Source organism: Mastomys coucha, unplaced genomic scaffold (assembly GCF_008632895.1).
Source record: "Mastomys coucha isolate ucsf_1 unplaced genomic scaffold, UCSF_Mcou_1 pScaffold22, whole genome shotgun sequence".
Classification (NCBI taxonomy): Eukaryota; Metazoa; Chordata; class Mammalia; order Rodentia; family Muridae; genus Mastomys; species Mastomys coucha.
In genome coordinates, this window is record NW_022196905.1 from 138,704,071 (window position 1) to 138,717,998 (window position 13,928).

At 46.1% G+C, this 13,928-nt stretch overlaps 1 protein-coding gene and 1 long non-coding RNA gene across 2 annotated transcripts in view; one reads left to right on the forward strand and one right to left on the reverse strand.

The window, feature by feature from the left end:
• Baiap2l1 (BAR/IMD domain containing adaptor protein 2 like 1) overlaps positions 1–2,408 on the reverse strand; it is a 96,589-nt gene extending 94,181 nt beyond the window's left edge. Inside the window, exon 1 of the mRNA XM_031338670.1 lies at positions 2,079–2,408. Within this exon, the coding sequence (XP_031194530.1) occupies positions 2,079–2,129 (51 nt within the window). The 5' untranslated portion in view covers positions 2,130–2,408. The remainder of the gene's footprint in view (positions 1–2,078) is intronic.
• Positions 2,218–5,419, forward strand: LOC116068737. Its single transcript, XR_004109673.1, has 2 exons — positions 2,218–2,341; positions 4,796–5,419. It is a non-coding gene; the product is annotated as an uncharacterized LOC116068737 (long non-coding RNA).
• Positions 5,420–13,928: the final 8,509 nt, after the last annotated feature.

The following is a 13,928-nucleotide window of genomic DNA, read 5'->3' on the forward strand; positions in this document are numbered from 1 at the left end:
AAAAAAAAAAAGAGAAGAAGAAGGAAAAAAGCAAACAACAACAAAATAGCTAGGAGTTGTAGGCTTTAATCCCAGGCCTTGGAAGGAGGCAGAGGAAGGGGGACTTCTGAATCTGAGATCAACCTGGTCTACATATCAAATTCCAGGCCAATTAGGGCTACATAGTGAGACCCTGCCTTTAAATAAAGAAAAACAAAACATCCCCCAAAAGACTATGCCTTATGTCTACAAATGCGAATAACCGAAACAACAAAATCAACAATTTTCCTCTTGCTCCAGTTCTATGGGTAAAAGACATGCCAAGGTGGTTCATGTCTGTGGTACTGTAATCTGCCTGCCCACACTCCAACCAAAGGTTTCTCAGTCAGAAGTGAGAAAAAGTGCAGTTTACTTAGGGCATCTGATTGCTTGTCTCAAGTTGCATTTTCTTTCCAGACCAGCAAGATAAACAATCAATTGTGTTTGAGAAACTTTACTGAGCCTATGTTTTCCACTGAAGCAGATGCTTGGATTCCACGTACAAACTACAATAAATAACCCACATTCCTAAGTTACTGTTTTTCTTTATCTATCATCTGAGTATCTTGTCTCCCCCATGCTAGGGCATTTTACTTCCATACTTTGTAAACACCCCACACCCCCAGTCCTACTCGCTTCAGATCATTTAAGTCTGAACAATGCCAATCCAAATATAAGGCTTTAAACATTCTAATTTCTGGCATTTCCAAAAATTGTCATTTAATTAAGGAAGAAGCACACTGATAGGAACAGGTTTTGGTCAGAGTTGTGAGCCTTCAAAATCATAATAATACAGTCTACTTTATCTAGAATAAATGTTACAGTACACACATGAAGGGGTGGATAAATTTTGGAGCTACAATGGATTCTGAAAATATTTTCATGCTGCTTTAAAATGAATTTAGAAATTCCAGCAACTCAATAAACTCTGATTTCAGAAACTCAGACCTTGCAAATCTAGAAACTCAATTTTAGGGGAGAAAAATCTAGAGAAATGACTAAAGAGTGGGTTTTAATCATGTCTACAAGTAAATTTAGAGAACTTTAAATCTCAGGGGTTCAATGGGCCTAAGTGGAATTAAAACAAAAGTTGTTTTGTATTCTATTAATAGCAGATGATTAAACGCATATCTCATTTCAAATGGAATTCATTTATAAGTACTTAAACTTACTAAACTGGCCACTAATCCCATGTCTGTTTCTGGAAAAATTCTCTCACATAACATGCAAGTTAAGCGACCAATCACCACACGTTCTGTCAGCTTAAGTCAATTCTTATTAAAATCTCAGCGCTCTCTGACTCCAAACACCTCCCCAAATCATCGACGTAGAAAAAGTCCAACTGCAGGCGAACATGGTTATAATAATTGTATATAGATGTATAAAACTGTCAAAATGCTAAACAAAAAAGTAATCAAAAGAAAAGCCAAACCGAACTTAAAAGCTACTGTATGAAGGAGTCCAAGAGAGAGAAGGCGTTTCAAGTCTCCCCAGGAGCAGATTCCCTGGCAGCCTAGAAAAGTCCCTGAGCTGAGGGAACCAGGCTCACCTGGCGATGAAGTCCTAATTACGGAGGAGTTTCTCCCCTACATTCTTGAGTTCTTTCTTTTCTCCGAGGAAACTCGAGCTTGTCTCTTTTTTCTCTCTCTTTTGGATCTGGGGAGGGCTTAGCCCCAGCGGTCAGACCAGCATAGTCACTGATCACAAAGAGAAGTTAGGGGAGGATAAGAACCTCTCGGGGACCCTGCAGATTGTCGTCCACGTCTCCAATCCCCTTCCCCCACCACGGGAAATGTGAAGTGCCTGGGAGTCTCCGAGGGTCCAAGGGGGAAGGGGAGACCCTTATCATGTAAAGTCCCCACTTTATCTCAAAAGTGAAAAAGAATCTCGACCGACCCCGCTGGCGACAATGGTCAGCGGCTTGGCGGGGCTCACGTTCCTGGCCTCGAACCCCGGAGTCCCCAAGTCTCTGGGCCTCCCAGCCTCCGCCCTCAGCCTGGAACCACAGGGTCCCGGACCTCCCTTCTCCGGTCTCGAGCTCCACAAAGTCCCACACTTACCCGGTACGTGTTCTCCGTGAGCCGGTTCACCTCCTCCGGCCCCCGAGACATGGCTGCAGCCTCCGGGAGGGCGAGCGCGGGAGGACGCGGAGGGGCCTCGTGGCCGCCGGACTCCGGGCGGCGGGAGCGCCTAGGACTTGAGACTGAGCGGCTCTCGAGAGTCGGCCGCCGCCACAGCTGTCAGCGGGCGAGAGCCAGTGCGCGTCTCCGCTGCCAAAAAATGTCAAAACTTTGCGGCGCTTCGGTCTGCGAGAAGCCGGGAGGTAAACGGAGCCTGCCGCGGCTGGGACTAGCAAAGGGACCGGCAGCCCCACCTGAGGCGGGCGGAGTGGGCGGGGCCGAAAGGCCAGAGGGCGGGGCAGCCCCACCTGAGGTGGGCGGGGTCTAGGCAGAGTAAGCTGGAGTGGGCGGGGCGGCCTCACGCAGAGACAGCCTGGTGGGCGGGACGATCTGTTGGGGCAACCGGGGAGACAGGGAAGAGACTTGTTGCGCTAGGTGGGCGTGGCCTAGAGGCTTGCTAAGCGGAGCAGAAGCCCGGCCAGCGCGCGGGACTGATTGGCCCCAGCAGAGGCGGAGCGGGGGTGGGGGCTGAGAGGCCAACAGGAGGGAGAAGCCAAGGGGAGGGGACGCGCCCCTACCCCTCCTGAAAAGGGCTGACGGGCGTGACCTAGATGGCGGGTGGGCGTGGCCTAAACGAGATAGGACGGAATGAACGAAGTAGCTCTAGCTCTGTCCGTCCGAGTGGCCCGGCCGAGTTGAGCTGGTGGGCGCGGTCTAGCAGACTGATGGGCGGTGCTGAAACGAGGATGGAGTGGGTTAGGCAGCCCCAGCTGAGGCAGGCAGGGAATGGAAGGGTCTTCTTCGTGGTGGGCGTGGCTTAGCTGCCTGGTGGGCGAGGCTGGGGCAGTACAAGGCCAGGTGGGTGGAGTGTATCCTCGAAAAGGCTCTACGACCAAGGGGCCGGGTGGACCAGGTCATCTCTCCTAAAGCTTGGGAGTGGAGGTAATACCTCTGTGCGCCCTCTCCTGGCCTTCCCAGAATTCCAGCCAAGCCCCTACATTGTGGTGTCTTTTAGAACAGGACCTGGACCTTTGGGCTTCTAGGTCTTTGGTCTAGTGTCCGCCACAAGGTGCTCGCCCACGTCCTACGCAGGTGAGTCCTCTAAGCTCTCTTCCTTTGAGTAACTTCCACATACCTCCTACGAATCGATTTCCCTGATTGAAGGTCCACAGGGCAGTTTCTCATGAATGGAGCGAAGGGGTTGCCACTTGCAATCTTGAAAGTTCCAGGGTGTCAGAAACGTTACCAACGCCAAGATCTGATTACTGGAATAACAGAACATTAAGAATAAGTTAAAATCCCATGCTTTACAACTGTGTAAATCACAAGACTGTTAAAATTTTTCCTTTGCATGTGTGTGTGTGCGCGTGTGCGTGTGCGTGTGCGTGTGTGTGTGTGTGTGTGTGTGTGTGTGTATTTCGAGAAGTCAACCTTGGGCATCATTCCTCAGCCGATACCCACTTTTAATTTTTTTTTTTTTTGAGACAGAGTCTTTTACTGAGGTAGCTAAATAGGATAGACTGATGGCTATCAAGTCTCTACAAGCCCCCATGGATCCACCTGTCTCTCACCTCCCCAGCACTGGGATTACAGGAGCCTATCTACTGTATGTAGCTTCTTACGTGGGTTCTGAGGATCGAACTCAGGTCCCAATGTTTGCACCACAAGCACTTTACAAACTGACACATTTCCTCAGCCCCCTGGTCAGCTGAGGCATTTAGGATGTCCATCCTTTCTTTCATCTTGCAGAGGCTATATAGGTGTGTGGCTCCTGGTACGTCTTTGTACTTTTTAAAAACTTTTATGTGTAAGCTACTTGGACTGCATGTATGTCGTCTGTGCACCATGTACATGCCTGGTGCTCTCAGAGGTCAGAAGAGGGTTTCAGATCCCCTAAGACTTGGGTTACAGAAGGTTGTAGCCATCCTGTGTGTGCTGGGAAACAAACCTAGGTCCTCAGGAAAAACAGCCAGTGTTCTTAACTACTGAGCCATCTCTCCAGTACCTCCTGGTGATGCCTGTTCCTTACCTATTGTTTACCCCAGTCACTCCCACTCCAGCTCTGGACATGTCCTGGAGTGCACACCTAGGACTGAGGTGACCCAGACTTCAGGGCCATGACAACCTTCTCCTAGCAGGAAACACACTCAGCACTTGAGACTTGGCCTCAGCAAGAGTGGGTGAGGTCTTATTTTTAAAAGCCGTCCAGGTACAATTGCTTTGTTTATGAGCTCTTAGGATACGAAGCTTCTAAACTACTCCGGGATAAAGTTCACTGGGAAATACACACAAAGAAAGCACTGTGTGCCCCAGATGGAAACACTGAAAGGATGAGATGCCTCTGGACTTAGAACAGACACAAGCACTTGGACTCCGAGGCAGTCTTATCACGGTTTTGCAAGCTATAAAACATATCTGGCTTGGGAACCAAATGGTGGTTGGAGGGACTAACACCTTAGCCCTAGGTTGTAGGCAGTAGGAGAAGCTACCCACTTCTTTAAAGGAGCTGGCTCAGAAAATGTGCCAACTGGGGTTCACTTGCCGTATGTGGGGTGGTAAGCAGGACTCTATAATTACTACCATTACATGTTAGGGTTCACCAAGGGTGTCTGCTGGCTTTTATTTGAACTTGAAACCTCCTTGTCTTTCCTTGGCAGATCACCTTTTTGTCTCAGAACCTCTTTCTGTGTCTTCCTTCTGATGAATGAGGTCATTTCACCCTCCACTGCCAGGCAGTCATCCGAGGAGCTGGAAAGAGAGCAGAAGCTTAACCTTTAACACCCCACAGCTTGGCAGCACCAGTTCCAAGCCAGAGAAGACAGTTTAACAAGCCGTCATAAAGCCAGTGAGGATCTCAGATGGCCCAGTTAGATCACCACAGTTGGAATTTGACCAGAGATTGGAGTTCTTGAGTATATGCAAATCTTTGCATTGATTATCTGGGCATATCAAACTCAACTTTGTGGAAATAACTTCCTAGTTATGATCTTCCTGCTTCCTGAAAACCCTTTTAGAATGGCCAGTTTTGTATTTATAGAACCACCTCTTGCTTATGCTAGGCAAGTGTTCTACTGCTAAGCCATACCCTAGGCCCTCATAAGGGGATTCTGGCTGGGCAAGTACTCAACCACAAAGCTTTGACTCGAGTAAGAATGGTCACTTTTAAATCTGTCCAGGCATCAAGCCTAAGGATTCCAGTCCTAGCTCCAGGCTAGGCACATAAATACCTAGGAAGTCTTTGTTGAATGAAAGAGCAAGTGAATAATCGATTATTTTCTTAGTGGCAGATACTCTGAGTATATGTGTACATGGTGGTGGTGGTGGTGGGGTTGATGAGAATGTAGAATGAATTGGGCTGGATTCATCTTTTTTTTTTTTTTTTTTGGTTTTGTTTGAGACAGGGTTTCTCTGTGTAGCACTGGCTGTCCTGGAACTCACTCTGTAGACCAGGCTGGCCTCAAACTCAGAAATCCGCCTGCCTCTCCCTTCCAAGTGCTGGGATTAGAGGCATGTGCCACCACTGCCCGGCTGGATTCATCTTTTAATGCAAGTGTAGAAGGCAGAATTTAAGGATTGAGATGAAAGCCGTAATAGAGATAGTCAATCATGCCCATAGGCAGAAAGGTGGGCTCAATCTCAGAAACTCCATTTGGACTCATTAAAGATGTTTGTTATTGCATGCTCATTGGTGAGCCCGTGAGCTCCTGGCTGTTCTTGGACTTTAGGTGCTCATCGAGAATGGAAGAAAGTGGATCGATAGAAAGGTTTGACTCAGTAGAAGGTAAGGCCGGCTGGCTACCATTGTATTGCTTCTCAGTACAGTTAAGTGCTTGAGGAATCCACCTTCCCTCAACTCCTAGCCATCTAGCCTCTTAGCAAAACAGGTCCCCAGGGTCAGGGAACCACTTGTCTCTTCTTCTGGCTCTTGCTTCAGTTAAGTAATCAAATGTCCTGTTTATGTTGACATAGTTCGTAAGATGCAATCCTTGGACCTAAGAGATGGCTCAGTGGATAAAACGTTTGTTGTGAAAACTTGAACACCTGAGTTAGGATCCCTGGCACTTACACACACACACACACACACACACACACACACACACACACACACACACACGTACACGCACACGCACACACATACACAAGCCAAACCTGGGTGTGGGGTCAAATGTCTGTAACCCCAGGGTCTGGAGATAGGGGTGGGTTGGAATAATGTCAGGAGGATCCATGGGGGTCCTTGATCAGCTAGGCAAGCCCACTTGAAATGGCAAGGTCAAGGTTCAGTGAGAGACCCTATCTCAAAAATATAAGGTAGAAAGTGATTGAGGAAGACACTTGATGTCAACCTCTACCTTCCACATCTGCACACATGGGTGTATACATACCCACATATGCATGCATATACAGGCATACAACACACACATTCACTCCAAAGATACAGTTCCAAGTGACAATGCGAGCAAGATCTTTTTTTAAAAAAAGGATGTGCTTTATTTTTATTTATGTGTATGCATGTGGGGTTATCCTTGGAAGTCAGAAGAGGCCTTCAGTTCCCCTGGAACGAGAGTTATAAGTGGCCATAAGCCACCTGGTATGGATGCTGGAATTAAGCGCAGGTTCTCTGTAAGAGCAGCAAAGACTCTTAACCACTGAGCCATTTCTCCAGCCTAGACCCTCAAATATTGATCATCACCATCAAAACAAGCTGGTCAGGCTTCCCTTGAACTTCCCGCGCCATTGCTCAGAGCCTCTCTGCCTCTGGAGTGCTGTGTGGTATAGAATCCCACAAGGTTTTGTAACCAGAAAGATCCCTGTTGAGCACAGTCCTGAGGGGTGAGCTCCTGTCCAATAGAGCTGGAAACTGTCACGATCTCGAAAAGAAGGCCTGGACATTTTATGTATTCTCTTCTTCAATGTACCCACCTTGCTCCTGTTATAGGCTTTCCACTAGATTTTCTCTTTGCCTGGAGTGTTCTCTGCCTTGGTCTCTCATTATCTCCTCTCATTTGGATTTCTGCTCAGATGCAGTTTCAGAGAGACTATCCCTGACCATTCACCCGGAAGTAGTATTTTAGGCCTTTAGTAACAGAATGATTTTAATTCTGAAAACGATGATCTCAAGCTGGGCCAGGCTGGGTGACAATGTACTTCCCAAAGAAGGGAGCAACAGTGTCAATAGACCAGACCCCCAGAGCTCCCGGGGACTGGACCACCATCCAAAGAATATACACGGAGTGACCTATGGCACTGGCCACATACGTGGCAGAGGATGGCCTTGCTGGACATCAGTGGGAGGAGAGGACCTAGGGCCTGAGGATATTCAATGCTCCAGGGTAGGGGACTGCCAGGACAGGAGGATGGGAGTGAGTGGGTGGGTGAGCATAGAGGCAGGGGGTATTGGGAAGAGGTAGGAAGTTTCCAAAGGGGAGACTGGGAAAGGAGAAAACATTTGAAATATAAAAAAAGTCCCTCTATGAATCCTCTGTGTAGGGCTGGAGCAGGGCTGGAATGAGAAGGGGTGGGGGAGATCCTCTGTGTAAATGTTAACCTCCTTTGCCAAAAAGCACTCTGCAAATGTGATTAAGGAGTGTACATGCTGTGTGTATGCTGTGTGTACTTGTTAGTATGGTTGTGTGCGCATGTGTATATAGGAGCGCATGCACATGTGTGTCCTTGTGTGTAGAGGCAAGAAGCCAGTGTCAGGTGTCTTTCCTAGATAGTTCTCCACCTTTTGTTTGTTTGTTTGTTTACAGTCTCACCAACCCAAAGCTTATCAGTTTCCCTAGACTGGCTGGCCAGTGACCTTCAAGAATCTACCTTTCAGCTGGGCGGTGGTGGCACACGCCTTTAATCCCAGCACTTGGGAAGCAGAGGCAGGCGGATTTCTGAGTTCGAGGCCAGCCTGGTCTACAGAGTGAGTTCCAGGACAGCCAGGGATACACAGAGAAACCCTGTCTCAAAAATACAAAAAAAAAAAAAAAAAGACGTGGAGGCCAGAGGTTGGCGTAGAGTATCTTCCTCAATTGTTCCCCACCTTGGTTTTTGAGATAGGCACAGTCAGTGAACCTTGACCTTACTGGCTGAGCTGGACTGGCTGGCTCACAAGCCTCAGATGCCCTCACCTCTCCCTCCCCAGCTTCGTATATGCATCCCAAAGCATTCTGATTTTTGCACAGGTGCTGAGTCTAAACTCGGGTCCTCATGCTTGCACCGTAACCAGCTGAGCCATCTCCCTAGCTTACTCATTCATTCATTCATTCATTCATTCATTCCCAAACTCAGGCATGCAACTAAAACATTCCTGAGACATTCTGTCCATTGCCTCAAATCTTTGTCACCAGAATTCTGCATTGCCCTGCCTGCCGGAAACCTGAGAGGGTCCTTGTTATTTCACTGAAAGTGGTGTGTGGAGTGCTAAGTCCAGAACAGGAAGCAAGAGAGACTGGGTTTTAGTTTGTATTTCTCAGTACAGAGCAGCAGGCAAAGAATTTGCCACTTCCTCTCCCACTCTTTCTTAGCTCTTACTCCTCAGTGCAGAGCTCTGGCTGGGACTTCCTTTGTCTCCAGGTGCCAGCTGACCTCATGAGGAGAGTCAGCAAGGTAACCTGAACATTCTTTAGCTCTTCCAAGGTCAGGAAGGGAGAGGAGCTGGTCTACCTTGAAAATTCCTCTATGCTTTATCTTGCAGGGAAACAGCTTATTGAATTTGTAGAAGCTGATCTTCCAGGCCTAACCTCATTTGCCTTGTCTTGCGATCAGCCCACCCCCGACTGTGGGAAAAAAATGGTGGTAGAGAAAGTTCTAGGCTTTTCCCACTAAGTAAATATATATTCTATATTTACCAAACTCCAAAGATTGATCAACTCTTGTAAACTCTCTTGTGGGACCTTACAACCTCTCACGTGTACTTGTTCATTTTTCTTAGCCGAACAAGAGCAGTTCGTTCTGGAATGATTGCATCTTCTAGTGGGTTTTTGATTGATACAGCTGACTTTGAATTACCTCGGCTTCCCAGAGCTCGGCCTCTTGAATCCTGGAATTATAGGTGCGTGTCACCATGTTTAATGAGCAAGCACATGGAAAATGATGACACAACATTTTTTTTTTTTCAGAAATATATTGATCTAGGTAAATAGCCAAGCTTCTTTCCCCTTCTGCGTGGTAGAATTAAGGCGATTGCTACCATGCCCAGTTCTACTTCACTTTATGAGGCAGAGTTTCTTGCTTAACCTGGAGCTCAGTGACTTGACTAGGCTGGCCAGCGAGCTCTGGGGAGCTGCTTGTCCCTGCTCCTATAGTTCTGAGATTATAGACATGCACTGCCATGTCCTGTTCTTATGTGGTTCTAGGGATCTGAACTCAGATCCTCAGGTTTTGTTGGCAAACATCTTGCCATCTCCCAAGCCCGGTTTAGTTCTCGTTCAAGGTGAGCAAACACTCGTGACACAGGAGTCACTGAGGTACATTGGTCAGCCACCTAACTATTCATCTGTATTTGTACATGGCCTGTGGTTGTACATGTCTATGATCCTAGCCCTTGGGAGGTGCAGACAGGAAGTACAAGAGTTCAAGGCCAACTTGGGCTATATAGAAGTATCTCTCAACACCCCCCACCCCACCACTACCACAAAAACAAAACAAAACAAAACAAACCTAAAAGGGCTGGAGAGATGGCTCAGTGGTTAAGAAAACTGACCGCTCTTTCAGAGGTCCTGAGTTCAATTCCCAGCAACCACATGGTGGCTCACAACCATCTGTAATGGGATCAGATACCCTCTTCTGGTGTATCTGAAGGCAGCTACAGTATACTCATATAAATAAAATTAAAAAACAAAAAACAACCTCCCCCCAAAACTACATTTGTGTTCATGTACCAGGCTGCTCTCTTTCAAGCTAGACTTTGGCATTTCTAGCAAATTCCTTCATCCCTCCAGAGACGATGGCCCTGAGCACCAATACCCCTCAACTCTGACTCGAAATTTCTGCAAACCCCTAATGGCAATAAAGAAGCGAACATTTTGCTAAAAGGGAGAGGAAAGAGCAACCCTCATGGATCTTGTAATTCAGCAGAAAACACACATTTTCCCATTAGTGCGAATGCATACGATTATAAATAATTAAGCAAAACCTTGAGTCACAATTTATGTGTTTCCTTTTTAAAGTCCCCAACATATTGACATTGACTGAGAAGAGGAATCATTCTTAGGAATCAATGGAGACTCTGCTGAGTAGGACTTAGCCAAACTCATGTGGACTTTGCCAATTATCGTCCCATCAGTATCTAATCACTATAAAAGTTTTAGCAGCAGTTTGGCAATGATGTCAGGAAGTATTGTGGGCCCAGAAATAGGAGCCATAAATTCATGGAGGAAAGAACTTCACAATTTCCATATCCATCAATAAGATGCATTCAACAATCACAGGCATGCAATGAGTGCATTATTTGTGGCATTTGGAGTCATTTAAAGTCTTTTTGTTGCTGTAGCATTAGTAGGGTCGGAAGCAGGAATATAAGGTGCATCTTTTCTACTATGGAGATAAAAATAGCGTGCTCTTCTGGTCTCCTTGCTTTTAAGATGCATCTAGTCAAAGAGATAGTCAACAGCGATCTGCTTTCTAGGTCCTTCTGGAAAATGTGAACATGTAAGTAGTCACCCTATGTAAGCCCCAAGCAACAAGCAAAATTAAACACAAATGCAAGGAGATATTAGTAGGGTAGGACTACAGGTCAGTGGTAGAGCCCCTGCCTAGTATTCCCCAGTGAGGGCTGAGGTGTGGCTCAGTGGTAGAGCCCCTGCCTAGAATCCCCCAGTGAGGGGCTGGGGTGTGCCTCAGTGGTAGAGCCCCTGTCTAGAATTCCCCAGTGAGGGGCTTGGGACTGGTTCAGAATTAAGTACTTGTCTATCATTTGCAAGTCTGGGTTCAGTCCCTGGCACTGGAAAAATGAAAAAAAAAAAAAGTAGCAATTAGCTAGCTGATTAGAGAGATGAATCCAGGGAATCCCACGTACAGTAAGCTTTGAGTTCTTTGAAGCTACAACATTCCAAAGTGACACATCTTACTATCTTTTGGAGCAGTGGGAATTGGTTCCAGGATTCTTGTGTACATTCAACTTTTAATTTTATATAAAAGCATATAGTCTTTGATCGAACTTATATTTTATTCTTTTATTCTTTTTTTGTTTTGTTTTGTTTTTGTTTTTGTTTTTCGAGACAGGGTTTCTCTGTATAGCCAGGGCTGTCCTGGAGCTCACTTTGTAGACCAGGCTGGCCTCGAACTTAGAAATCCACCTGCCTTTGCCTCCCAAGTACTGGGATTAAAGGCGTGCGCCACCACCGCCCAGCTCTTTTATTCTTTTATTTTATTTTTTATGAAACAAGGTTTTTCTGTGTACCTCCAGCTATACAGAACTAGAACTTCTGGTTGTCCTGGAATTCATTTTTGTATACCAGACTGGTCTCGAATTCAGAGATCCACCTGCCTCTGCCTCCTGAGTGCTAGGATTAAAGGCGTGTATCACCAGTGCCCAGTCTCTTACCCACTGAGCCATCTCTCTGGTCTTACTTTATTCTTTTTTACCCTACTTTATCCTTTTATATTGGCAGTGTTTTGTTTATTTTACTTATTATTTATCTATTTGTTATACACCTTAGACTGGCCTAAAGCAAGTCCCTGGCTTCAGCTTCCCAAGTGCTGGCATGATAGATGAGCCACCATGTTTCATTTCCTCCTTTTTTTTTTCTTCTTCTAGTGTTTCATGTATTCTAGGCTGGCATTCAGCTCTCTATGTAGCCACAGATGACCTTGAACTTCTGATCCTCCTGCTTACACATGTGCCAAGTGCTAAGATTACAGGTATATATACCACCTGGTGCTAAGGTAGAACCCAGGGCTTTGGGCGTGCTAGGCAAGCATTCTATTAGCTGAGCTATATCCCAGCTTCAGTTTGCTGGTCTATACTTTAAACGATCTCTAGATAACTTTTCATCCCTAACATGGCATGAATAATTAGCAGAAATGTATCATACTATATTGCCTGGTATGCCATAATCACCTGGGAGACCCACCTCTGGGTATGCCTAAGAAGATTATCTTGATTTTGTTAAATGAGCCTTGCCCACCATGGGCGGCACCATTCCCTGGCTGCAATCCCGGACTGTTTTAAGTGGAGAAAGGGAGTTGAGCCATATGCATTGATCCCTCTCTGTTTCCTGATTGTAGCTATGATGTGACAGCTGCCTCATGCTCCTGTGGCCTTTCCATGATAGACTGCACCCTTAGACTGTGAGTCAGAAAAAGCCCTTTCTTTTGCCAGACTAAACTTATCACAGCACTAGGAAAAGAAACTGAGCTCTCCAGAGAATGATGAAAACAAAACAAAACAAAACAAAACAAAACAAAACATCTGTGTATATTCTGGACAAATGTAGTACAAACAGAGTGTTTTCAATTCATGCTTGGCTGACTGCAAGAGTATGGAAGGATTCCAAGGGTCCACTGTATTGCTCCTAAACTTTGTAAAAGTTTGTGATTGGCTTAGAATCAACACAGATAAACATGATGAATACTCAAAGAACCCATACATTAGTTATATGTTATCTTTCCTGTTGATGTAACAAAATGGTGCCAGACAAAAGCAAGGGAAGGGAAGAATGTTCATGGTTTGCCTCTCTGTTACTATCATAAAAACACTGACCAAAAATGACTCGAGGGCGGAAAGTACTTATTTGGCTTACATTTCCATGTCACAGTGCATCATCAGGGCCAGAACAACAGGAGCCTGGAGGCAGAAACTGAAAGGACCACTTGCTTAATGGCTGGCTCCCCCTTAGCTTGTTCAGCTCCCTTTTTTAAACAGCCTAGGTATGGCACCACCCACAGTAGGCTGGCTCCCCCTTTATTAGTCAGCAACCAAGAAAATGCCCCCCAGACATGATCATAAACCAATCTGATGGAGGCAGCTCCTCACTTGAGGTTCCCTCTTCCCAAGTGACTCTGGGTTGTGTCAAGGTGAAACTGAAACTGATTAATGATGACAGAGGGTTTGTGTTGACTCAGTCCTGAAGTTTCAGGCAGCTGATAACTTTGCATCAACAGTCAGGAAGTAGGGAATGTGTGTGTGGGGGGGAGGGTATGCATGTGCACTTGTGCATGTGTGCATATGTGCAAGTGTGTGTGCCCGTGCACATGCACATGTGATATGTGTATGTACATGTGTGGGCAGAGTTTAACATCAAGATTTCTTCCTTAATCTCTTTCCACCTTATTTTTTTGAGTCTCTGAACTTGGAGACTGGCTGGCCAGTGAATCACTGGGATCCTCCTGCCTCTAGCCATGTATTACATGAATACTCTAGTATTACAAATGAATACATCCAGGCTGGCGAGACGGCTCAGTGGGTAAGAGCACTAACTGCTCTTCCGAAGGTCCTAAGTTTGGATCCCAGCAACCACAATGGTGGCTCACAACCACCTGTAATGAAATTGGATGCTCTCTTCTGGTGTCTAATGACAGCTACAGTGAATTACGCTGGAACAAGCAGGGCCAGAGTGAGAGGGGCTGGAGTGAGTGGGCTGGAGAGCAGCCACACATACATGATGGCTCACAGCCACCTGTTCAGCTACAGTGTACTCATACTCACAAAATAAATAAAATAAATCTTTAAAAAAAAACAAAAAAAATGAATACTTCCATGTGTAGATCAGTTTCTTTAAGATTTATTTTATGTATATGACAATTTTGCCTACGTGTATGTGTACCTTGTGTGTGCCTGATGCCCTCAGAGGCCAGAAG